The 25,342-nt window shown below is 20.5% G+C and overlaps 3 protein-coding genes across 3 annotated transcripts; 1 reads left to right on the top strand and 2 right to left on the bottom strand.

Moving 5' to 3' along the window:
• Positions 1–311: 311 nt before the first annotated feature.
• PGAL8A_00349500 (dynein heavy chain, putative) lies at positions 312–15,920 on the bottom strand (the record flags this gene model as incomplete). The annotated part of the gene is made up of 2 exons (XM_028672540.1): positions 312–376; positions 551–15,920. The coding sequence occupies 2 exons, from the start codon at positions 15,918–15,920 to the stop codon at positions 312–314; spliced, it is 15,435 nt and encodes a 5,144-aa protein (XP_028529082.1).
• Positions 15,921–16,914: 994 nt separating this feature from the next.
• CDPK6 (calcium-dependent protein kinase 6, putative) lies at positions 16,915–22,315 on the bottom strand (the record flags this gene model as incomplete). The annotated part of the gene is made up of 6 exons (XM_028672539.1): positions 16,915–16,959; positions 17,083–17,203; positions 17,336–17,471; positions 17,576–17,897; positions 18,131–19,074; positions 19,210–22,315. The coding sequence occupies 6 exons, from the start codon at positions 22,313–22,315 to the stop codon at positions 16,915–16,917; spliced, it is 4,674 nt and encodes a 1,557-aa protein (XP_028529081.1).
• Positions 22,316–24,484: 2,169 nt separating this feature from the next.
• Positions 24,485–25,279, top strand: PGAL8A_00349300 (conserved Plasmodium protein, unknown function; the record flags this gene model as incomplete). Its single annotated transcript, XM_028672538.1, has 1 exon — positions 24,485–25,279. One exon carries the CDS (start codon positions 24,485–24,487, stop codon positions 25,277–25,279), a length of 795 nt encoding a protein of 264 aa, XP_028529080.1.
• Positions 25,280–25,342: the final 63 nt, after the last annotated feature.

The following is a 25,342-nucleotide window of genomic DNA, read 5'->3' as shown; positions in this document are numbered from 1 at the left end:
TTTTTTTTTTTTTTTTTTATATTTTTATAAAATATATATATATATATATATATATATATATATATGGTTTAATTAAACAAAAGTAAAAATTTAAACACAATATTTTTTTTGATAATTTATTATTTATCTTCTTAAAAAAGTGCCTACCTTAATTAAATTTATTTATAAAATATCATAATTCTTTTTATTCTTTTTTTTAAATTTTATTAGTGAATTCATTTTTAATGTCATAATGAACACATAAATTTAAATAAAAATAGTTATCTTTTATAATAGTATGTATAAAATAAAAAAAAAAAAAAAATAATAAATTAATCATCAGATAAAAAAAGAGCAACACCAGCTAATATCCATTTATCTTTTATATCGTCCATTTCTAAACTGTAAATAAGAAACATAAACATATATATAAATTAATTAAGATGTAATAATAAAATATGTAATTAAAAAAATTTATAAAAGTGAAATAAATTAAATATATATTACTATACTTTTTTTTTTTTTTTTTTTTCATGTTATTACTTTAAATCAATTGAACAAACAAAAGTACTTCCCCTATCTGAAGTTATATACAATGGTGTATTTAAAAAATGTGATTCTAAATTTGATTTCAATAATTCATCTTGTTCATTAGTTATACAATAAACATACACTAATGGCATAGGAAAATAAATATTTTTAGGTACTGATTCTATTATATTTCCATAAGAAATATTTTCTTTTAAATTATCTTTATCAAATACAAAAGTATCATTTTTAGAATTTATTAACCATGATGCGCCTTGTAAAAATAAACCATGTATATATAAAGAGTTATTTTTATTATTTAAATCCTCTACTTTAGTTATGTTGGTTACATGCCATTTTAATTTTAGTTTATCAATAGGAACTTTATTTTCATGCGCAAATTTTTGTTTTATTGCTGTTAGAAAAGATATGGGATTAAATAATGCTGATAACCACACAGAACTAGGTAAAAAAATTTGATTTCTTATTTTAGAAATCCATTCTTTTATAAAAAGAATTCTTAACTTGAAATTTTCAAACCATGGCATTAATTTTTTTTTGGATGGATAAGAATAATTCTTCCATATATCTGGTATATTATGTAATAGTAAGGATTTAATAGTGTTTTGTATTTTATCATTCATATTTAGAATTCCATCTAAAACTAACTTTATCTCTATTAATGTATCATTAATGCATTCAATCAATTTATTAAATTTTTCTGCTTCTTTTAATGCTATTACAACAAACGTATTAGTTTGAACTTCCTCTATTTTTAAATCATTTATATTTATTTTTTCTGGTAACTCATTTAATAGATGATTTATTATGTCATACAAAATTTTGGTACTTTTATTACTTCCTGAATTTTTTTCTTCCTCATCTTCTTCTGTATCATTTTCTCCAATTTTTTTATTCTTATAATTTTGAGGTGATGCAATTTCTTTATTACTTAATTCTTGTAAATTTTGCAAAATCCTTGAACATTCATTTTTCATATATTCAATTTCAGCGTTTATATGAAGTCCTAATAAATATGTTTGCTCTTTATTTAATTTTTCATCAATATACTTTTTTAATTGAGAAATATTATATTTACTACAATCGGGAAACTTAAATACATCAAATAAAATATTATTTTTTGTATTTTTTAAAATCTGTTTCTCTTCTAATTCATTATTCGAAATATTTTCCGTATTATTGTTATATGTCTCATTATTAATACTATTTCTTTTTTTTTCATTAATTGTAATTATATTTCTATATATTTCATTTAATATATTTTTTATGTAAGTTTTATTTATTCTTCTGTCCCATATATCTGTTATATGTCCACCATAAATAATTTCTCCTATTAAAAATAATACATCAGCTAAAGGAAAACTTTCGTAACTACTCAAGTACCTTTTTATTATATTAAATGAAATTTCTAAATCATTATCATTAAAAGAATAAGATTGACTAAATCCAATTTTTCCATAAAGAAATCTCCCCAATAACAAACTATGATAATAAGATAAGCCTAGTATAACAGTTTTTAATTTACCATCATATTCTCTGTTTTCAAACTTATCCAAACAGCATTTTATATTATCTTTTAAACTATAGGATTTTTCGTTATTTATCCTAAAGCATTTTTTTAATAATTTTTCAGGTAATAATTGTGTTTCTTTTTCAGAAGGGATTGCTGAAGATAAAAATAATCGAAAATTTTTATGTGCATCTAAAAATATTTTGTCCAAAATTTCTTCAAATTCCTTTAGCCATTTGGTCATTAAATGGATGTTTTGTAGAAATATATATCCTCCACATTTTGATATTTCTTTTAAATATTTTAATGCAATATTTTCTTGACCTTGACCCATTGATATATTAACATAGGAAATAGTGTTAATATTTTTTTCACTATTACCGTTATTCGAAATAGTTTTCTGATTTTTTTTTAACTTTTCAACATAATCTTCAATTTCCTTAGAAGGGTCGTTACCAGAAGTTAATAAAAATAAAACAGGTGTTTTATTATCAATATATTCCTCTAATATATTTTCAAGAGCGTATGTATTTTTTTCATCATTAGTCATTTTGATGTGTTTTTTAATATAATTTTTTAAAGATACCAAAAATCTATCTTTTCGTAATACTCTAATTAATAACAATTTGGAAAAATCTTTTAGGTTGTTATATTTTCGAGGTAATTCCTCATTTTCAACTTTTTCACTTAAAAACCACTGTTTCCATGACATACTTTCACTTTCAAAACTCTCAGTTAAATTTTCAAAATCTTTTAAATTTTCTAAATTTTTGCAATCTTCATACAAATCTTCACTTATAAAAGATTTATTCATTAAATTTTTTTCTATATTTTCATTCTCTTTTTTACCGTTTAATTTATTTTTATTACTATTTAATTTATATTTAGGATTTATAAATATTTCTTCTTCTTCTTGGGTTATTTTATCATTTAATTTTTCTAAATTCAACATAATTAAGCACTTTACAATTAATTTATCTCTTTCTAATAACCCTTTATCAATGTACATCCACATTTTTACATTTAATAACTCTATTAAAACATTTACTCTTTTTTCAACTTCATTTTTATCTATTTTTATTTCTTCATTTTTAAAATCATCATTTTCAAAATCATCGCTTTCTAAATCCTCATTTTTTTCTTTAGTATTTTCCTCATATTCTTTTATTGAATCTAATTTTTCTTCAACTTCTTTTTCTGATTCTAATTTGATCATATCTGTATTTTCTGATTCTATATTTTCTTCTTCCATCATTTCGATATTGTTTTTTTCTTTACTCACTTTTTCTGAGTCTATTTTTTCAATTTTTTCTTCATCTATTTTATCTTTTTCAATTTTTTCTTCATCTACTTTATTTTTATCAATTTCCTCATCATTAATCTTTTCTTTATCAATTTGTTCTTCAATATGTTTATCTTCAATTTTTTCGTTTTCATTTCGTTCATCATTTATCTCTTCTTTAATTTGTTTTTCACTAATATTTTCTTCTTCAATTTGTTTTTCATCAATTTTCTCTTCTTCAATTTGTTTTTCATCAATTTTCTCTTCTTCATTTTGTTTTTCATCAATTTTCTCTTCTTCAATTTGTTTTTCATCAATTTCCTCTTCTTTAATTTGTTCTTCATCAATATTCTCTTCTAACTGTTCTTTATCAATAATTTCCTTATCATTTTGACCTTTAGTTTGTTCACTATCTTCTTCTTCCCTTATATTTTCACCCAATTTTTCTTCTATAATTTCTTCATTTAATTTCTCTTTATTAACTTTTTTATCACTTGTATATTCTTGCACTTTTTCCACTTCAAATTCTGTCTCAACTTTTTCTTCACTACATTTTCCTTTATAACTATTTCCTTCACACATCTCTTTTTCAATGGATTGTTCTTTATTATAATTTTTTCCATCTGAATCATTTTTTATATATTCATCTTTTTTGTTTTCTTCTATAATATTATAAAAGTCTCCTTCATTGGAATCCTTATCTGTATTTTTAAGATATTTATTTTTTACGTTTGTATGATTATTTGAAGGTTTGTTTTCTGAACAATCTTTCAAACATTTGATAAATATTTTTAAAAATATTTCTAATGAATAAAAATAAAAAGAGTGAAGATTTTTTAATTTTTGTAAAATAAAAAAATACATTACTCCTCTTTTTGACAATGGTCTATATAAATTAATAATAGTGTTAATATGAACTTCTGTATTTTTAACAATTTCACTTTTTTTAGCTATGTTTTCACTCAATAATTTAGTTTTCTCTAAATTTTCAATTAAAGAAACATCTTCTAATATGTCTCCTTTAGCGTCAGTTAATTTTTGCAAAATGGATGATTGTAGAAAAGATAACTGACACATATAATCATACTTTAATAAAGATAATTTCTTTTTCTTTTTTGATAAGTGATTAAATTCATTTTCTAATGTAATTGACAATAAGTGCTCTTCTAAATCATCAGGTGTAACTGTAAAATTGATTAAAGAGCAAGCTGATTGTATTTCAGGCTGATAATGAGGATTAGACAGTTGTGTATGTAAAATAATATAAAAGGATGGATGAAATATTAACTCTTTATCATTTATGTTAATATAATAATTATTTTTTCTCTTAATAATATTTTTTGATATAACATTGTATAATGTATTATCAATGCATTCATCCGCATTTTCAACGATAATTGAATAACCGAATGATATGCATTCTTCTATTTTTTTAAATAACATTTTATCGTTAATATCAGTGATAATTAATTTCTCATTTTTTTCTCTTTGATTATTAATTAACCATTTTAAACTTTCCATTTGTGGATCAATAATTATTGGAAATTTATCACTATTTTCTAGTATTATATTATTTTCAATGCAAACAGAATTTAATGTTAATCCTTGTTTGCTTAATTTAGCTAAAATTTCTTCATTTATCAATAAATCTAAATTAAAATTATTTACCAAAAATATATCATGTATAATGTCTTGTTTCATTAAATCACTATTATATAGTTCATTATCTGTATTAGCATTATTTAATATATTATTTACGTTATTTGAGTTATTTGCATTATTAATGTTATTTTCACTATTGTTTATATATCCATATTTGTTAGAAATATTTGATGTAACGTTTTTTTCATTTTTATTTAGTTTGTTCACCATATTATTAAAAATATTATTTTGAATTTCGTTTTTTTTCTTTAATGTATCAACACATTTTGTCATAATTGTATTTCTATATTTTTTTGTAAATCCACCACAGAATGTTACAAATGTAGAAGATAATAATATGTCTGTTAAAATAGTTTTTTTTTTTTTTTTTAAATTTTCGTATTGATTGGACCATGTTATTTGTTCACTACTTAAAGCATCTATTAATCTAATTGATAATTCTAATTTTGTTTTTAGTTTTTTTTCTTCTAAAATTACGAGATCTCTTTCATAAATAGCATGATCATATTGATTTATTAAAGCATTTAACTTTTCTTTAAGAGATTGAACCTTTTCACGCACTATTTGTAGTTTTTCATTAGCTTCTTCAAGACTTTTTTTGGTATTATCTAGTAGTATTCTTTTTGGCAATATATTTTGTATAATCTTATAAAATGATGTAATGTTCAATACCCATTCAGCTAAACCAGCAGCAGCTTTTGATTTTTTTTGAATTGCATTTTTATTAAAATGGGGCAAATTAATCAAATTTTCCACATATTTAAAATTACAATCAGGAACCAAATTTTCATCTATTTTATTTTTATAATCTTTTAATAAAGAAATAAACTTTTCAGGGTTAATCATCATTTTTTGTGCTGACTTCCAACTTCTATCTTTTATTTTACCAAATTTATCAACATTTATAGTTGTATCAATTGTGGCCAATAATTGCATAACAGCAGCAGTGATATCTTCTACACCTGGTGGAGGTTTATTTAGAGTCTTTAATTCTTGAATATTCTTTTTATTTAAAGTGTTTAAAGCTTCTTCTGCTTGTTCTACTAACGGTATACCTAAAATAATATCATTCTCACAATCTTCTTGTTGTTTTAATACTTTTTTTTGTATTTCTAAACAGTTTTTTTCTTCTATATCAGCTAAATCACTTTCTTTTTTAACAATCATCTTTTCATTTCCAATATCAATAGCATATTTTTCAGCTGCATCTTTTTTTTCTTCTGATATTTTTTTCTTTTCCTTTAGACAATTTTTAATGTTCTCAACATTCGAACTAGTTTCATTCATTTTTGTAATTCCATTTTTCAACATATTCATCTTATTATTTATATTAGTAATATTTTTTAATAACATTATATGGTATGTTTTTATACTCTCTAAATACAATTTAGGGGTTATATATATATGAGATCTTTCGTGTGAATAATAATCAGATGATATATCTAATAAATCCTCATAGCATTCTTTTAAATATTCAATTATGATGTCTTTTAAGTTAACATATTCTTCTTCATTTATTAAATTTAAATTTGTTGTAATAGGAGCATCATTGTTATTTTCATTATTTATTCCACTAGAGTGATCATTGATTTGATTATTATTATTATTATTATTACTATTTATTATATTTCCTTTATCATCACCTAAATCATTAATGTTACTATGTTCTTTGTTCAAATTATCGTTTCTATTATCATTTATAAGGACAGTTGTATCACTTTTAATGTTTCTTTCATTTAAATTTTGTTTATTCTTATTTTCATTTTGTAAATTTAAGTATTCTTCATCCAGTAATATATCTCCAGTATTTATATTCATATATATATTATTGACATATTTTTGTCCTACACACATTAAGGAATCTGCTTCCCAATTATCATAAATATCAATCATTGTATTATTTAAAATACATTGAAAATTGTTTGATTTATCTCTGAAATTATTACTAGTTGGAGAAAAACATAATATGAAATGTAAATTATCATTTACCTTTTTGATATAATAGTCAAATATATTATTATCTGTCCCTTCTATTCCTTCCGATTTAGCTATATTTCTCATATTATGTACTATATAATCCTTTTCTTCTTTTGTGTATAATTCGATTATATTGTTAGAACATATATATTCATTAACATAAATAAAAAAATTATCATGAATTTTACTCTCCTTTAAAAATAAAACAATATCTTCATTTTTCATAGCACATTTATGAAATATATTTTGTAAATACTTTTTTATATCATTATCGGAGCAGTGAGCTGAAAAATCCATTTCATAAAATGTTTTGGAAGATATATAAGATGAAAATTTAGAAATTGTTGTTTTTCCACACCCTCCTATACCTAATAACAAGGCATGTGATTTTAAATTATCTACTATTCTTATTAATTTACAAATATGTCTTATGGCATCATTGAATAAAACAATATTTAAATTATAGAAATTATTATACTCATTTAGTTCTTCTGTTAAGAATAATGTTAATTCCTCTATATTTTTACATAAATCATAACTTTTGTCATGATTGCCTTTATGAAAATTAGAAAACAATAAACTGTTGTCATATTTCATAACAAACTTATTAATTTCATACTTATTATACATTTTTTTTATTAAATCAATAATGATACTCTTGTATTTTTTTTTGTCTTTTTTATTTAACTTATCTGAATAAACTCTCTCACATTCATGTAACCATAAAAATAATAACTTATCACAATCTTGAAATGTAACTGGTGTTGCCGTAAGAAGTCCTTTAACTATACTATGAATGTCTCTTAAATTAAATTCATAATAAAAATATGTGGCTGTTCTTTTAAAGGTCTTTTCAATATTGTAATATAAAGATATAGTTGATTTTAATATAGAAGGAATTAAATCAGATACATCTTGTTTAAAATTGCTAAAATGATCTTTCAGAAGAGCACTAAAAATACTATTCACAGTATTGTTTTCTGGAAAATTAATATTTAAAATAAAAAAATGTCTGAGAAGTCTAGGATTTATTGTAAAATTTCCTCTATTGTAATTCATACAAGAAATAAGTTTTGTGTTCAAAATTTTTATTAAATTTAATTTTTCTAAATCAAACCAAGAATTAGTGTCAATGTATTGACATAATAATTCAATAGCACTTTGTGTATTATAATCATCACATTTAGGCATGTTAATATCATCAATAAAGTAAATCAATTTCTGTTGATATGGAGGACTGAATTGTTTTCCTGATTTTTTTTCTAAACAACTTTGCATTAAGGATTGTACATTTTTTGATGTTGTATAATAATTAAAAATCATGTAAAAACTTTTATATCCATCTTTATCTTCATTTAATATTTTCTTACATAAATGAGTTTTTCCTACTCCTGTCTTACCAATAAATAAAATAGGCATATTTGACTTTAAAAATAGTTTACTTATATATTTATAAGAACAGCTTTCTACTGTTTCAATAAATATATCATTTTTTAATAAAGAATTTTGGTTAATTTGATTAACTATTTCTCTTTCATTCCATTCCTTAAATTTATTATTTTCAACATAAAAATCAAAAACACTAATTTTTCTATTAACTTTAATACTTTTAAAAGTATTTTTCCAGTATTTATCAAAGCATTTTTTGTAATTTACATTATCTTTTTCTCCTAAAAAACTACCAAAACACCATATAACAGAATAAATAAAATAATGCTCAACACTTTCGTAATTATTATCAACTAATAATATATCTAATAAGGCAGCCAATGATTGAATGTGTGACATTGGAGATATTTTAATAGATGTTTGCAAAGTATTCAGATAAGAAAATGTAGGTTCAACATATTTGTACATTAATTTTTCAAATATCTTTTTAATACTACTATTAAAATTATCATGCTTATCAATCCATGATAAAAAATAATTTTTCCACAAATCATTAGGATCAACAGAAAAATAAACTAAACCGGCTCTGGAAATAGTGGCAGGTGTAGCAAACATTAAATCACTAAATTCAAAAACCAAATTCATATGATTTTTTAATAAAATTCTCTCGTTAGATGATAAGGTTAATACCTTGTTATCATCCATGACTGAATTCATATTTTCTATCCAATGAGAATCTAAATTTCCATCAAAAATTATATAAGCTTTATCACAATCGTCTCTTTTTGAATAATTTCGCATGTATTTTGAAAAAACTCCATCTTTCCATTCCCTTGTTTTTATATGAACATTACCATATAAATCATCAATGCTTATAGATTTAGGATTAATTCTAATACTTACTGTTTTTAAATTTTGCTTTTTTTGATATTCCATTAACATATTAAATAAAGTAGTTTTTCCACAACCTGCTTCTCCCATTATAAATACACAATGTCGTATATTAATAATGTCATTTAATTGTATAATTTTTTTAACAAAATAATTTAAACCAAATAAATGATTTTTCTTACAAATTTCCATTAATTCATTTTCAATTATACTTTGATTAAAAAATTCTTTCTGTTCACTAGAATTAGATATTTTATTATTTATATTACTATTTATTTGATTAGTATCACTTTTTTTTTTTTCATTACTTACATTTTCTTCTATTTCATCATCTTCGTTATTTTCCATTTTACATTTTTCTATATAATTTTCATCTTTTTTTATGTTATCATTTTCATTACTTAAATTTTTTTTTATATCTGAACTTATTTCATTATCATTTTGTTTATTTATTATATTCTGCTTTGAAAAAAATATATCATCCAACAACCCTGAAAATATAGGACAATTAGAAGAAGATATTTTTGCTATATTAATATCACGTATAGCTGAATATAGTAATTTATTTTCATCAACATCTGGATAAGTTCTCTTTAAGAATCCTGCCTTTGTTAAAACACTTTTAATACTTCTTAATCCCCAATCACAATGTTTTTCTTTTAACAAACTCTGAGCAAGTTCAAAAAAAGTCGTAAATTTAATGGAAAGATATTTTGCATCTACATATCCTTCAGCCATTAACATGTTTTCACAAATTTTGTTAAAATCAGGAATAATTACAGTAATAGGTCTAAATAATATTTTAAGACTCTCAGGTAATTTTGATCTCCCCAAATAATCAGGGTTCATAGTAATAAAAACTGCACAATTTTTTTTAACTATAATTTCATCAGAACCTATTATACAAACATTGTTATTATTACGTTTGCAATCTAATATAGACTTAAATTGAATAGAACAAACAGATAAAACTTCAGGAATTAATCTGTTGAATTCATCAAAACAACACCAACATCCAGTGCTTCCGATGCCTTTAAATATATTACCCATACTTTTATAATCTAATTGATCTGAACAATTAAATACATAACAATTTTTTCCAAAAAAACTAGATAAATCTTTTGTTGTTTCTGTTTTTCCTGTTCCCGCAGGTCCAGCAGGGGCACAACCCATATATAAACTTAATGCTTGGGTTGCTGTTATATATATGCGGCTAGTTAAAGGGGTAATCACTAACCTTTGGTAATTACCTATATAGTCATAAGAATAGTTGAAAGAACAATCCATAATTCTTATTTTTATATATAACTGTTTAAAATCTAAAGTATTACTTTTGTATATTTCATCATACATATTATTTTGTTCACTTTCAGCTTTAATTTTATTTTCTCTTTCTTCCATAGATTCATCTTTTTCTTTTTCATTATTATCCCCCTTATTTTGAATTTCATTTTCATGTACGTTATCATTACTAGTATAATTTTTGTCTTTAAAAAATGGATACATTCTAATTTGAGATTGCCAATCAAACATATTTATAGATATGTTATTTTTATTTTTTAAAATAATTTCTAATACATCTCTGTAGTATGTATCCAAAGTTATTATACACATTATTTTTATCCTATTTTTTATAGTCAATTTCTTCTGAACCTTTTTTATAACATTTTCTAGCTGAAGAATATGGTTTTTATAATATTTTTTTAACTCTTCTTGTACATTAACGTCTTTTTTGCTTAATATATTTTCAACATCATTTACAAAAAATATGGTATTACACAAAATGAACACTTGCGACAAATAATTTTCATCAATCCATTTGTCTTTTTTATCATTATATAAATACTTCAATTTAAATAAATTGGTGATATAATATTTTAATGTATGCTTAATATGAACTATTATATCATTTAAATAGCACTCTACCTTACCCCTTAAAGTGAGTTCTTCATGAAAATTACAAATTTCTTCTCCATAAGAAGAAATTAATTTTGTAATAATTTCTTCATCTTCTCCTGAACTGTTCATGTTTATTTTCTCCATATGGACATTATTTTTTAATGATTCATTATCTTTTTGGTTAAAAGAAAATGTTTTTTCTTCTATTTGTGATATGCTTTCATTTTTAATATTATTTTGATTTTCAAAAGTGTTTTCATTAATTTCAAGTTTTACTTCATTCTCTATTTCATTTTCACTTAATTTTTCATTTTTTGTAACAAATTTCCTTATTGATAAAAATATTTTTTGAGCATGAGTATTAACAAGTTTAAAATTATTACCATTAGACAGAATGTCTATTAAATCTGTTGAAGATATAAAGAAAAATCTTGGAAAAGATTTTCTCTTGGAGTCTAAATATTCATTTAAAGGTTTTTCACTTTTACATAATTTTGCCTTTAAATCCTCTAATTTTTCTATTATCCCATCCTCATTAGAGAAGTCGATCACTTTAATATTATTATTATTTATCTGTTCTAACATTTCTAAATATTCATCGTTTATTGTTAAGAAAAATTTAGAATACGATGGTAACTCTTTTTTTACTTCCTCTGAATAAATATACATATTTTGTAAATATATCCACAATTTTTCTATATCTTTTAATAGTTGTATTACTTCATATATATTTGATATTTTTTTCTGCCATAAATTTAATTCTGTTGAAAAGAAGAGAAAATATTTTGAAGAAAAACAATTCTGTAAAGTTACCTGATGTTCTTCTATTGTATCTATGCAAACATCATCTATGTAAGTTAATGTAATATCATTTTTATAGTTTTTATTTTTAAAATATATTTTGTCCCAGTACTCCTCAAATTTATTTAATGTTTCTTCTATTACTTTTTCATTATATGCTTTTATTATTACTTCCTCAATTGTATCATGATACTTCATTACATTTAATTTATAAAAATATATAGCAAGGGTATTATCATCAATTATAATACTAATCTTTTCTTCTTTACTTTTTTCTTTTTCTTCATTTATATTGTATTCTATTTCTTTTATATGTCTTTCCTTGATAAAAGGTTTTTTTATTTCACTTAAGACTGAAATAAATTTGATTATTTCTTTTAATTTTAAAGTTTCCTCTTTACATATGTTATGTTTTCTATCCACTTTTATTTTTTTGAAATTATTTTGCAATTTTTTAACTTGTATATCAAAATCTTCTACATCTAAATCTTTAAAAGAACAAAAAAAAAATTTATTTAAAATTTCTTCTTTTTTTTTAATAAAAATCCAAAGTTTTTCTATTTCATTTATTTCATTATTCAAATTTTCTATTTCCTTGCTTAATTCTTCTACATTGTCTATTCTTATTATATTATCTGATATTTGTTTTATTTTTGTTACTTCTTCTTTTATTTCTGCTAAATACTTTTTTGTTGTCTCTAGCTCCTTTAAGGATAATTCGTATCCATTGTTATGTGTATAAACGCTTGATATTTCTAAATTTTTTTTAATGTTAATAAATTTATTATAATTTAGTTTTAGTTTTTTAATACTTTCTTTTTCTTCTTTTATAAACTCTTCCTTTAATTCCTTTTCCTTTTTACATATACAAACAGATTTTAATTTATCATAAAAAATTAGTAAATTCTTAATAGCCTCATTTTTTTTTTCTCCTTTTTCTGTAAAATATTCATATTCTGTATGCAATTCCCTTTCATTACTATTTTTTTTATTTTCTGATATTTTCGTTTTTAAAATATCGTTTTTTTTAATATCTTTTTTATTTCTTAAGTTTAATTCTTCATTATTTAAAAGATTAATATAATTTTTTAATTTTTTCATTAAATTTAAATCAATATAGTCCATAAATTTTAATTTATTTTCATTTATAAAATCAAGAATATTTTTATTATCTTTAACCTTTAAATAATTACTAATTAACTTACTTTTTTCTGATAAATGTATATTATTGTCTGTGTTTTTTTTTATATCTTTTTTCTCAATTCCTTTTTCATGGCATATATTTTTATTATCATTATATTCGTATTCATGTTCTATTATATTATTATTATTAGTAGTTTTAATCAAACTATTTTTATTCTTTTCATTATTTATTAAATTATTAATTTCATTATCGATGGAAGATTCATCTTCTAAATAGGCATTTACAACATTTTCTTCTCTATGTAACTCATCTATAATTTTTTCCATTTCCTCAATATGAATAACCCCATAATGTATATATTGTTCTATTATGTTTATATCATGTATAGATTTAGAAAATTTGTTTAAAAAATGGTCAATATTTTTATTTAATTCAATTAAATTGTTAGTATTCATATTTTTATTTTTTATTAGATCAAATAATTGTTCTCCTTTTTTTATTAAATCTTCTAGCCTATCATTAACAAATTTTTTTACATATTTTATTTTATCTTGTTCTTTATTTTCCACTTTTAAAATAAATGGACTATTTTGAACATTTTCTCCATTTAATTTTATTGTTATTCGTAAAATTCCATTGAAATGTAATTCATTATTATTATTTATATTAAAATTTTTAATTTCATTATCACTTTTATTAAATATTACATTTGATTTTAGTTTATTTTCAAGAGGACTGTTAGTAAAAGTATCTGTGTTACTGTTTTGTTCCGTATGTTTGTTTGATTTTGTATCATTTTTATCTAATTCTGAATCATTTTCATTTATATTTGCCTCATTTTTTATTATATTTGATTCATTTTCATTTATTTCTGTTTGAATAGAAAAAGGAAAATATTTCACTATATAAAATCCATTATTTATATCATAAACTAGGTATTTTAAATTATGCTTTTCATTTTTATCCTCATATACAATACTTATTTGAAACTTATCTCCTCCTATTTTTTTATTTTCATTTAAACTATTTCTAGCTATTAGAAAAAAAAAATTATTTTCTTTTAAACATACAGGTTCCAATAATCCAGTACCAAAAACTAAAGTATTTTTTGGATCAATATTATAATAATATTCTAATATGCAATTGTTGGTTGTATAGCATTTATCATTGATAGATAGTTGAACTTCACAAATTTTGTTTGTTATCTTATTCTTCGCATTAGGTGCAACAGTATATATATTATTTTCATTTATATAAATTCCATCACTATATAAATTGACATTTTCTGATTTGTATTTTACAATTATTCTTCCTTCATTTGTGAATCCCTTCCCTTTTAATAAAATTTTTTTATTTCCATTTATGTCACAATATTTTGGTGATAAATTAAAAATTGCATATTTTGGTCCTATGATTTTACTTATATTCATTACATATATTTTTTTCTTAGAATCTGTAATAATTAAATTAGAATCAATAAAATCATAACTAATAGAAGAAAATATTATATTGGTTGACATACTATCTTCATAAGTATCGCTTTTATCATTTTTTTTTTTTTCCTCTTCTTCCCTTAAGTAATTCATATCACTACCACTTTTAGAGTTATAGTCACAATTATTCTTTATATTTTCTTTTCTTTTAATTAAACTGTATTTTAATTCTTCTAATTTAAAATTATCATATAACTTTAACATATTTAATTTAATGTTATTATATTCTATTTTTCTATTTCCTTTTTCATCACTAATTATATTACAACCACCAAATATAAAAATTATATTTCTATCTATAGATTCAACTAATACACTCCTACAAAACACTTTTGCAACATTAAATGAATAAGAAAAATCAACTTCAGACCATTCATTTTTCTTTAAATCACATGAATACATATCATTAAAACTGATTTCAGCATTTGTACCTCCTAATATAAATAAGTTATTTCCATTTATAAATGAAATATGCCCATATCTTTTTGAAGGATTGCTTCCTTTGCAAGGTCGCAATGTCCATTCATTGTTCAAAATATTGTATTCATATAAATCATTGTAACTATTTCTATCATAACCATAACCACCATATCCACCAAATACAATTAGACTAAAATATTCATAATTATCTATATTATTTACTATTATTTTATTATTTTTTATTTTTATCTCATCTTTTTCAAATTCTTTTTTTTCATCCATATTAGTTTTTTTAACTATATATAAATCTAAGCTTGAAAAATAACGTGGAGAAGGAATATTATTTACACACAATTCTTCATTTTTATGATATTTTAAATTTTTTAAGTGTTTAATATATGCATTATCTAAAATTCCATCATCATTATCATCTTCATCATCTTTATTATCATCACTATTACCCACTTCATATGATTTCCCATTTTCATACGATTCATAATTTTCTATTTGTGTCTTTTCATTTTTTTCTGTACAATTGGATTTTATTTCAACAAAAGTTTTATTTAAACTATTAAATATCCACAAATCATTTAAAGCAATAAAAGGAGTTTCGCTATTTAATCCTCCAAAAATTATTACATAATTTTCTAATAAAGTACAAGAATTATGATAACATCTCAAATTGGGTTTTATTTTACTTGTAATACTTTCATATTCTGCTTTTTCTTTTTTTATGTGAATTAAATAAGCATCATTGCAAATATATCCATTGTTTTGTTGAACATCTATTTTAAATCCTCCAAAAAATAATAAGCCACCTGCTGTAAAATTAACACTGTAACCTATTATACTTTTCTCTTGAATATTACTTTTTAGCTCTGTTAAATTCAAAGTATCATAATGATCTTCAGAAAATTTTGTCATATTTATATGTATTATAATGACATATAATTTTTATCTTTTTTATCTTACGTGTTTAAAATATTTTATAAAGATAAGGTAATAAAAAGAAAAAATTTAGACAAAATTATGTATGATTTTTTTATAAAAAAAAAAAAAAAAATATTATAGCTATCAGCAAAAATGTACAATTTATCTTACATGAAAATCTAAAAATCCATTTTTTTGTTTCTTTATATTTTTTACCTTTTCCATTTAATATACTAAAAATAAGTAAAAAAATAAAAAAAAAAAAAAAAAAAAAAAAAAAAAAAAAAAAAAAAAAAAAAAAAAAAAAAAAAAAAAACTATATCCTAAATATGGATCTAATACCTTGTGTCTAATATGTCTATTTTTATTGTTACTCTTTTTATAATTGTTATTTATAACTATATAGCACTATATTTTATAATTTTAAAGTTTTTTATTATTAATTTTTAATTCATAAAAATAATTTTTTTAATTAATAAATATTTTATTATGATATATAAAATTATTCACTAAAAAATATAGATATAAAATAAAAAGGAATATAAACTTATTTTTTCCTGTATTTTTAATCAGAATCATAATATGATTTCATAAAAAATTAAGAGTATGTGAAATGACTTTTAAAATATTATGTATTTATATATGTATCAACAATAAAAAAGAGGAAAATTTTAAATAATATTTTGAAAAATTAAACAAAAAAAAGAAGAAAAAAATGATAACAAAATACAAAGACAAACTAATTATAAATATTAAATAACATATATAAAGACCTCTTTATTAAATATTAAACAATAAAAAATATGCAATTTAAAAATGATACATTATTATATGAAGTTTTTTTTATAAAAAAGATGTTTAAAAACATGATATATAAAAGAAAATTAAAAATAATAATAAAAATATTTCAATTTTTAATTATGTACAAAGATTTTTTAGATTTTTGCTTTACTATCCTTATTTGTTTTTTTTTTTTTTCTATATGGCTCTAAAATGTACTTAACATATATTCCTTAAAATCTTCAAAACTTATCTAAAATGAGAAAAAAACATTATCAATGAATGCAAAATAAATTAAAATTATGATTATTATCTTTTTATTCCTTTTTTTTTTTTTTTTTTTTTTGTTATTCTTTTTTTTTTCGTTGAAATATACCTTATTTATTTTCTTTTCCTTATGTGTATATTTTTTTATACTATACACAGATGTGAAAAAATTATCAATATCATTACTATCTATATCCTTATCGCGAACCAATGTTACAATATCACTCTTACTGATGTAACCGTCCTCATCCTGTGTAAAATGGGGAAAAAAAAAAAATAATTTTTAAAATATTTTTTTAACATAATAGAAATAAAAAATTTACAATATTCTTAATAAGAAACAGAAAAATAAAAAGTTTTACATATTTTTATGTCTGTATAATGATATGTTTACATCTATATTCATATATATATTAACAACCTTATCTATTTTATTAAAAGCTGCTTTTAAAAATGTAGATTCTATATTTTTCCATCTATAACATCCAGCAATAAATTCTATGAAAAAAAAAAAAATAAAATAAAATAAAATAAATATATATAGATATCCTTATTAAATAATATAATTATCTACTAAAAAAAAACATATATATAAATTATACCTGTGTAAGTTATGTTCCCTCTATCATTTATATCTAAAGCTTGAACAATTCTGTTTATATCCCATTTTTTTATACCTGCACTAGATAGAACTGTATAAATTTCCCTATGACTAAGTGAACCATTATGATTTGTATCTATTTTACAAAATATTTCATTGATATATTTTATATGTTTATTTATTATACTTAATTCGTGTGCCATTATATTAATTATAATATTTCTTATATTTGAATGTTTCATATATGATTTTATATTATTCAATGTGGTTGGAGAAATTTCAATCGGATCAAGATATCCCTGAAACCACGGATGATGCAACAACTATAAAAGAAAAAAAAAAAAAAAAAAAAATTTACATTTAAATTAATTTTATTTATATAATTTACATATTTAAACTATTACAAATAACTTTTTTTTTAATTATATATATTTGTAATAACTTAATCCTTTTATTTAAAAAAAAAAAAAAAAAAAAACTACTTATGTATTAAAAGATTATCTTATAAAAACTAAAAATTTTACAACATTAAATATTTATTATATTTTATTTTTACTACTGCTGCCATAGGTCTTTTATTATGATCCTTCTCTAACATAAGCTTTAAAATATGCAAAGCTGATTGAGATAATTTTGGTTTTAAACTTTTGTAATCTGGTTCATCTTTAAATATACTCTGTTTTACTTCTTCATAAGTATTTCCACAAAAGGGTAAGTTTTTTGAGAATAAAAAAAACATAATTACACCTGCTGACCATATATCACATTTTATTGTAAAGTTTTTTTTAAATACTTCTGGTGCCATATATAAAACAGTTCCTGCAGCTGTTTTACTCACTCCTTCAGATTTATTAATTAGTTCTGCTAAACCAAAATCAATAATTTTTAATGTGTCATCATCCTTTGCTTTAAATAAGATATTTTCTGGTTTTAAATCCTTATGTGCTATATTATGACTATGCATATAGGCTATGGCACACAAAATTTGAAACATTATATTTTTTATATATTTTTCATTAAATTTTTCTGAATTTTTAATTTTATTCATTAATTCTCCACCTTCACACAACTCCATAACAATATATGTGCAATCAATATTTTCATACACATCAAAAATCTTTATAATATTAGGATGATCCAAATATATTAGAACATTAATTTCTTCATTTATTTTTACATTTTTCATGCTCTTTTTTTTTAATATTTTTACAACTTTATATAATTTACAAATATTATCTTCAACTAAATGTACTTCACCAAAAGCACCACATCCAAGAATTTTTTTGAAGCTTAAATAGTTATAAATAGAAGAGTAATCATATCCACCTAACTTTTTTCTACTTATTATACAATTTCTTTTTATTTTAAAGTTCTTTGTAGGATAATATTTTTTTTTTATTTGCTTTAACAAATCCCAATACATTTGACGAAAATCTGTATAATTCATACTATTATTCTTACTACTATCATAATCCTTGTATACGATAGATAATATATTTTCTTAAGAAAAAAATAAAATTAAAAAAAAAATATTTAAATATTATGTATGGCATATATATATATATATGTATAAAATGAAATAATTGTCATACAAAATATTAATAAAATAAATATATATATTATTGTTTTTCTAACTATCAACAGGAGGGAGTTCCAAATTATAACATAATTTTTGTATCAATGATTCAATCTCGCTAAAATGTAGAAAATTTTTATTTTTAATATCAAATTGTTGGAACGTTGCTCTAGCAGATCTCTCAAAAATTTCACTATTTTTTAAAACTTTATCTATTTTACTTTTGATATAAAAAGGTGTAACTATATAGTCTTCATCAATTTCATCATGATTCTTTAATTCATTATTCTCAATCATTTTTCTACTTAAAGTTTCATCTATTTTTACTTCTAATTCCTTTTGTTTTTTATCTTCTATTTTCTTTTCTTTACTTCTAATTTTTGGTTTTTTATTTTCTTCTTTTTTTATGGTATTCTGTAAACTTTCTGTTTTATTTTCACTTCTATAACTATTGCTATATGAATGTGTATATATAGTTCCCTTATCTTCAGTTACATTAATTTTTTCATTTTTAGCATGTAAATTTTTATCATATCTATTTTTGTAATAATCTCTATTTGTAATCATATTTCTTACACTATTAGGGTTTTTTAAAACATCACATTTTCTTTCGTTAGAATCATTAATATAACTATGCTTTGAACTATAATGATCATCTAAATATAAATTTTTATTTTTATCAAGATATTTATCACTTTTTTTTACATTGATATCATCGTTTAAAGCATTTGAAAGTTTCATAAAATTGACCTTTTCTTGTTTATTTGATAATTCATTATATTTTTTATCATCTTTTATTTTATCATACATATCATTAACTAAATTACAACATATATGTTGCTCAACATTAGTTTTTTCATTAAAATTGTTATCTAGTTTTGTTTCCATTTCCCTTTTATTATTATTTTCTTTTTCATTATCTTTTTTTGATTTAAGTGCTATATTTTCTGCATATGTATCCTTTGTAATAGATGTTTTATAATCATTAAAATTAAACTTGTCTAAATTATTTAGATTATTAGATGGTTCGAAAGTATTATCTCCTTTAAACTGCGGTGATGAACAATTTACAAAATTATTTTTGCTACGATGAAAAAATTGTCCTAATGTACCTGCATACAAAATATCAGTAAATTTAATTTTTAATTTATCTTTTTTTTGTAAAAATTCATATTTTTTATCTTCCTTCTTAGAAACATCATCACTATTTTTTTTATTTTTCATTTTATATAAGAAATTTTTTATATTATTTTTTTTTTTATCTTCAACATTTATTTCTTGAATGATTTCTCCATTAAATCTGAATTCTTTAAAACCATTATTTTTTTTATAAAAAATTGGATTACTATTATCTTCAAGTGCACTTTCATTTAACAAACTTCCAATATTTTCAATATTATTTATAATTTCTTTTTGTCTGCAGTTTAATTTTTCATAAATAGCATTATCACTGTTATTATTCTTGATAATTTTATCATTTTTATTCATATTTGGATAATTTTTTTTATTATAATTAAATTTAGAATTTTCAAAAATTAAAATATCATTTTTTGTTTTGTTGCTTATGTCAATTTTTTTCATGTTAGATATGGCATGTTTGGTTAAATCGTCTTTGTTATTATTTTCACTAATCAATATTTTCAATGATTCGTGGTTTTTTTTTTCTTTATTCTTAAAATTGTCCTCTTTATATTCTTTTTCATAATTCATAACTTTAAATTCATAATTTTTATTATCTATTTGGTCATTTAAAATATTGCATGGAACTAATGATTCATTTTCTTTTCTTTTATGAGGTATAATTTTTTTTTCAAAATATTCATCTACTCTTGTTCTTGAGCTTTGATATTCTTCTTTATTTTTATTAATATTATTATAATTTTTTATGAATTCTTTTTCTTCATCTTCTTTATTTCTTAATGTATTGTAATATTTTTCTTCTTCAATATCATAATTATCTCTATTTTCCTCTTCTTCTTCTTCATCTTCATTTTCATCTTCTTCATTTTCATCTTCATCTTCTTCTTCTTCTTCTTCTTCTTCTTCATTTTCATCATCTTCTTCTTCTTCTTCTTCTTCTTCATTTTCATCTTCTTCTTCTTCCTCTTCTTCTTCTTCGTCATCATATTCCTCTTCCAGTTCTTCATCTTCTTCATTATCTTCATCATTTTCCTCAAATTCATCTTTTTCATATTCTTCGTTTTCTTTATTCTCTTTAATTTTATTAACTTTTAATTCATTTTTTCTTATATTATCTACATTATCTCCATTTTCATTGACATCTTTATCATCTTCGTCTTCATAATTATCATCTGCATTATCATTATCATCATCATCATCTTCATCTTCATCCTCATCTTCATTATCATCTTCATAATCATAATAGTTTTCATCCCTATCATCTTCATATTCATAATTATTATTCTCTTCTTCGTTATCATTATAATTTTTATAATTTTCTTGGTTATATTTAATATCTTCATTATAGTTGTAAGACATATTTTTTCTGCTATAATTATCATTCTGCTTTTCATATTCAACATTTTTCTTATTGTTCAAAATTCTAATTATATTTGAATCAAACTTATTTATATTTTTTTTATCATAAATAGCATCATAATTGTATTTATTAAACAATATATTTTCGTGTTTATTACTCCTTTTAACATGGTTAGTCACTTTTTTTATATTTGTGTTTGAATAATTATTAAATAATTTAGATTCTGGATTTGCATAAGAATTATATGTTTTATATTCTATATTTTCATCTTCAACGAAATTATCATCATCAAAATTATCGTTTTCATAAATATCCTCTGTAAAAATATCATTTTCATTTGTCCCATAGTGAAGATTCTCTTTTGAATTTTTATATAATTCTCTAATTTTGTTTTTCGTTATAGATCCATTTTTGTTTAGCTTCAAAAAAGAAGAATCCATATTTTTTTTGTTTTTATTTGACAAATTTTCATATAGTTCATATACGTTATATGATTCTTCATTAATTCCACTTTCTATATTTCTACTATCCTTTTCACTGTCTTCTTCTAACAAATAATTCCTTTTTTTTTTTTTTTTGTACTTACTGGTGCTATTATGAATTTTTTTATTGTAATAATTTTCCCCTTTTCTTTCAAAATTATTTTTCAAAATTTCCAACACCATAATATACAAAAAGATAAAAAATTAACAAATTTTTGAAAAAAATTTTTAACAAAAAGGCATAAAACTAATATGTATGTTCTTCTTTACAAAAATTTGACACAATTATTAAAAAAATAAATAAGAGAAAAAGGGAAAAAAAAATTCTTCATAGAATGTTTTGTTGCAAAAATCATCAAAGATATATTTTTCATAAAATTAAAATAAAGATTTTCTTTAACTTAAAGAAAAAATAATTTATATTAGTGGAATCTATGCATTGTAAAAATTCAAAATTATATGTATTTATAAAATTATGAGGGTATTTTATTTTATTTTTTTTCATTTTATTATATAATTCAAATAGTTTATGTAAAGAAAAATATTACATCTTATAAACTACGAATAAAAAAAAAAAAAAAAAAAAAGTAAAATTATTTATAGACACATAATTTTCAATTTTTGTATCATAAATTATTTTTTTTGTTGAAATTGTTTCGTATTCTAACACAATATATAAAAAATTAAATTAAGTTCAAAAAGGTAATATTAAATTTACGAAATTATGAATAAATATTATGAAAAAATAAGAAGCATGAAATGAAAGTGAATCATACAAACTATAATCATATCAATAAAATGTATAAGAAATGAATTATCAAAATATTAAAACAAAATAAATAAATAAATAAATAAAATAATGAATACTATTTTACCAGCAAACATCCTGGTGTTTGCAAATAACTTAAAATGTTTAAAATAAATTAATAAAATAAAACAAAAAAACTTCATAAATAACATATATTATTTTAAAATAATAATAAAAAATTTTTATAAAATATGTTATTAATACAAAAAATGTTTATGTGCCATCTAAGAAAAACAAATGAAGACTTATTAATCATGGAAATTAAATTGATGTATTCATTAAAAGTATATGTAAATTTAATTAGAAGGATTTAAAATTAATAAAAATTTTTACAACTAGTAGCAATATGTATTTGCAATAAAAAAAAAAAAAAAAAAAGGGAAAAAAAAAAAAAAATTTTGCAAAATTGATTTTTTATTAACAGAATTCATAATTGAATAAAATTTATAGAGAAAAAAAAAAAAAAAAAAAAAAGCTACATTAATACTTAAGTTTTACGAACACATTTTAATTTTGAAAGGATATTTAGTATATTTATATAAAAAAAATCCGATACTTTTGAAGTAAAAGCATATAAGTCAATTTTTTTTTACTTCAAACAAGTAAATGAAAGTATTTACCCCACCAAAAACTATAAATTTTCAATCAAATAAAGAAAAAAATTCATTAAAATTAAAGTAACATTCAAAAATACAACGTCCATTTTACTTCATGTTTTTATTATTTTTTTTTTTTTATTCTCATTTAAATACTGGTCTGAATTAATTTTTTTCCTTTTTTATTTTTAGCATTTACCTGAACAATTGGATCTTTTTTATTCGGTATTAACCTTTTTTTTTTTTTTTTATTATTGTTCTCTAGTTTTTTTTTTTTTTTTTAAATTTATTATTTTTATATATAAAACTATATGTATATAAAGTAATACATATGTATATATATATTTGTATATTTTGTGTGCATATTTCATATATATTATGTGTGTGGTATTAATTACATTTTAATTTACATGATTTTAAATTGCAAATCGTTTTTTTTTTTAATTTTTTATTGGAAGCTCTCACAGTTATTATATTATATAGATAAATGATACAAATAAGTCAATAAAAAAATAAATACAAAAAGAAAAAAAAAAGTCAACTACAAGTAACACAAAGCCACATGCTTGTTAAAATGAATTTTTCTTTACAAAATAAGTAATTTAAGAAAATACCAAGAATTTTTATGAATATATAAAAATTATTAATTATGATGTAAAATATGTGAAAGTAAAATATTCTTATAAAGAAAATAATTAAATATTAAAAAAATTAGATGAATCTTTGGAGAATAAAAAATATGTGTGTTTTCAATACACAAAAACAAAAGGACAATTTTTGATAAACTTGTTTAAAAAGTACAAAAAATAGTAAGAAGTAAAATTTATTTATATAAATTAAAAATTATATTAAAGAATATTTTAAAAAGAAGGGTTTCAATTTTTTTCCCTTTTATTCAAAAAAAATGAATTCATTAAATAACTTCATAACAGCATTGTATTCATGAAAATGTCATATAAAATGTTAAGTCAAATTTTTATATTAATATCATTTTTTTTTTTAACTTTTTTTAATATTAAATGTATTAAAAGAACAGAGTTAAAGACACATTTATATTTTAAAAATTATAATCTCAAAAAAGGAAATAATAAGTATAATAAGTTTTGGTTCATAGGATTTCATAACAAGAAATATTATTTATTTAATATAAATAAAAATAGATTAATTCTCAATAAGGATATTATGAAAAAAAATAAACCGAATTTTATATATTTACAAGAGTCTGAAAAACAAACAAACGAATTTAGAAACATTTCTTCGAATGAAAAGGATAAACATTTATTGGACAAATTAGTTAATAAAATAATAAATAATAAAGTTACCTTAGCGAAATATTTACTTTCTGGTACCTTTTGTATAGCTTTATTTTCATTATACAAAATTTTGTTGAATAAAAAAATTGAACTTACAATTAGAAATATTTTTAAAGAAAAGTTATTGTTTATAAATATTCCAAAAAGAAAACATTATTTTCTATCCATATCTTTAGCTGAATTTAGATCGTCACCTTTATTTTTTTCAACAATTTTAATTGCATCATATTCTTTATATATTATTTTAAAAGTTTACATAGAAAAATATAAAGAAGCAAAAAGGATTAAATCAGCAATTGATGCTTATAATAAAAATAAAAACGAATACATAAATACAGGTATAGATTCTACAAATGAAAATGATATCACAGATTATTTTGATAAATTAGAAGAAAATAATGATTTTAATAAACAAGAAGATATCTTTTAACTATTAATTATGAAAGGGGAGTTACTTTTTTTTTTTTTTTTTTTTTTTTTTTTTAATAAACAT

This window comes from Plasmodium gallinaceum, assembly GCF_900005855.1.
Source record: "Plasmodium gallinaceum strain 8A genome assembly, contig: PGAL8A_v1_98, whole genome shotgun sequence".
Classification (NCBI taxonomy): Eukaryota; Apicomplexa; class Aconoidasida; order Haemosporida; family Plasmodiidae; genus Plasmodium; species Plasmodium gallinaceum.
The sequence above is the reverse complement of the archived record's forward strand: the minus strand, read 5'-3'. Positions and strand labels throughout refer to the sequence as shown.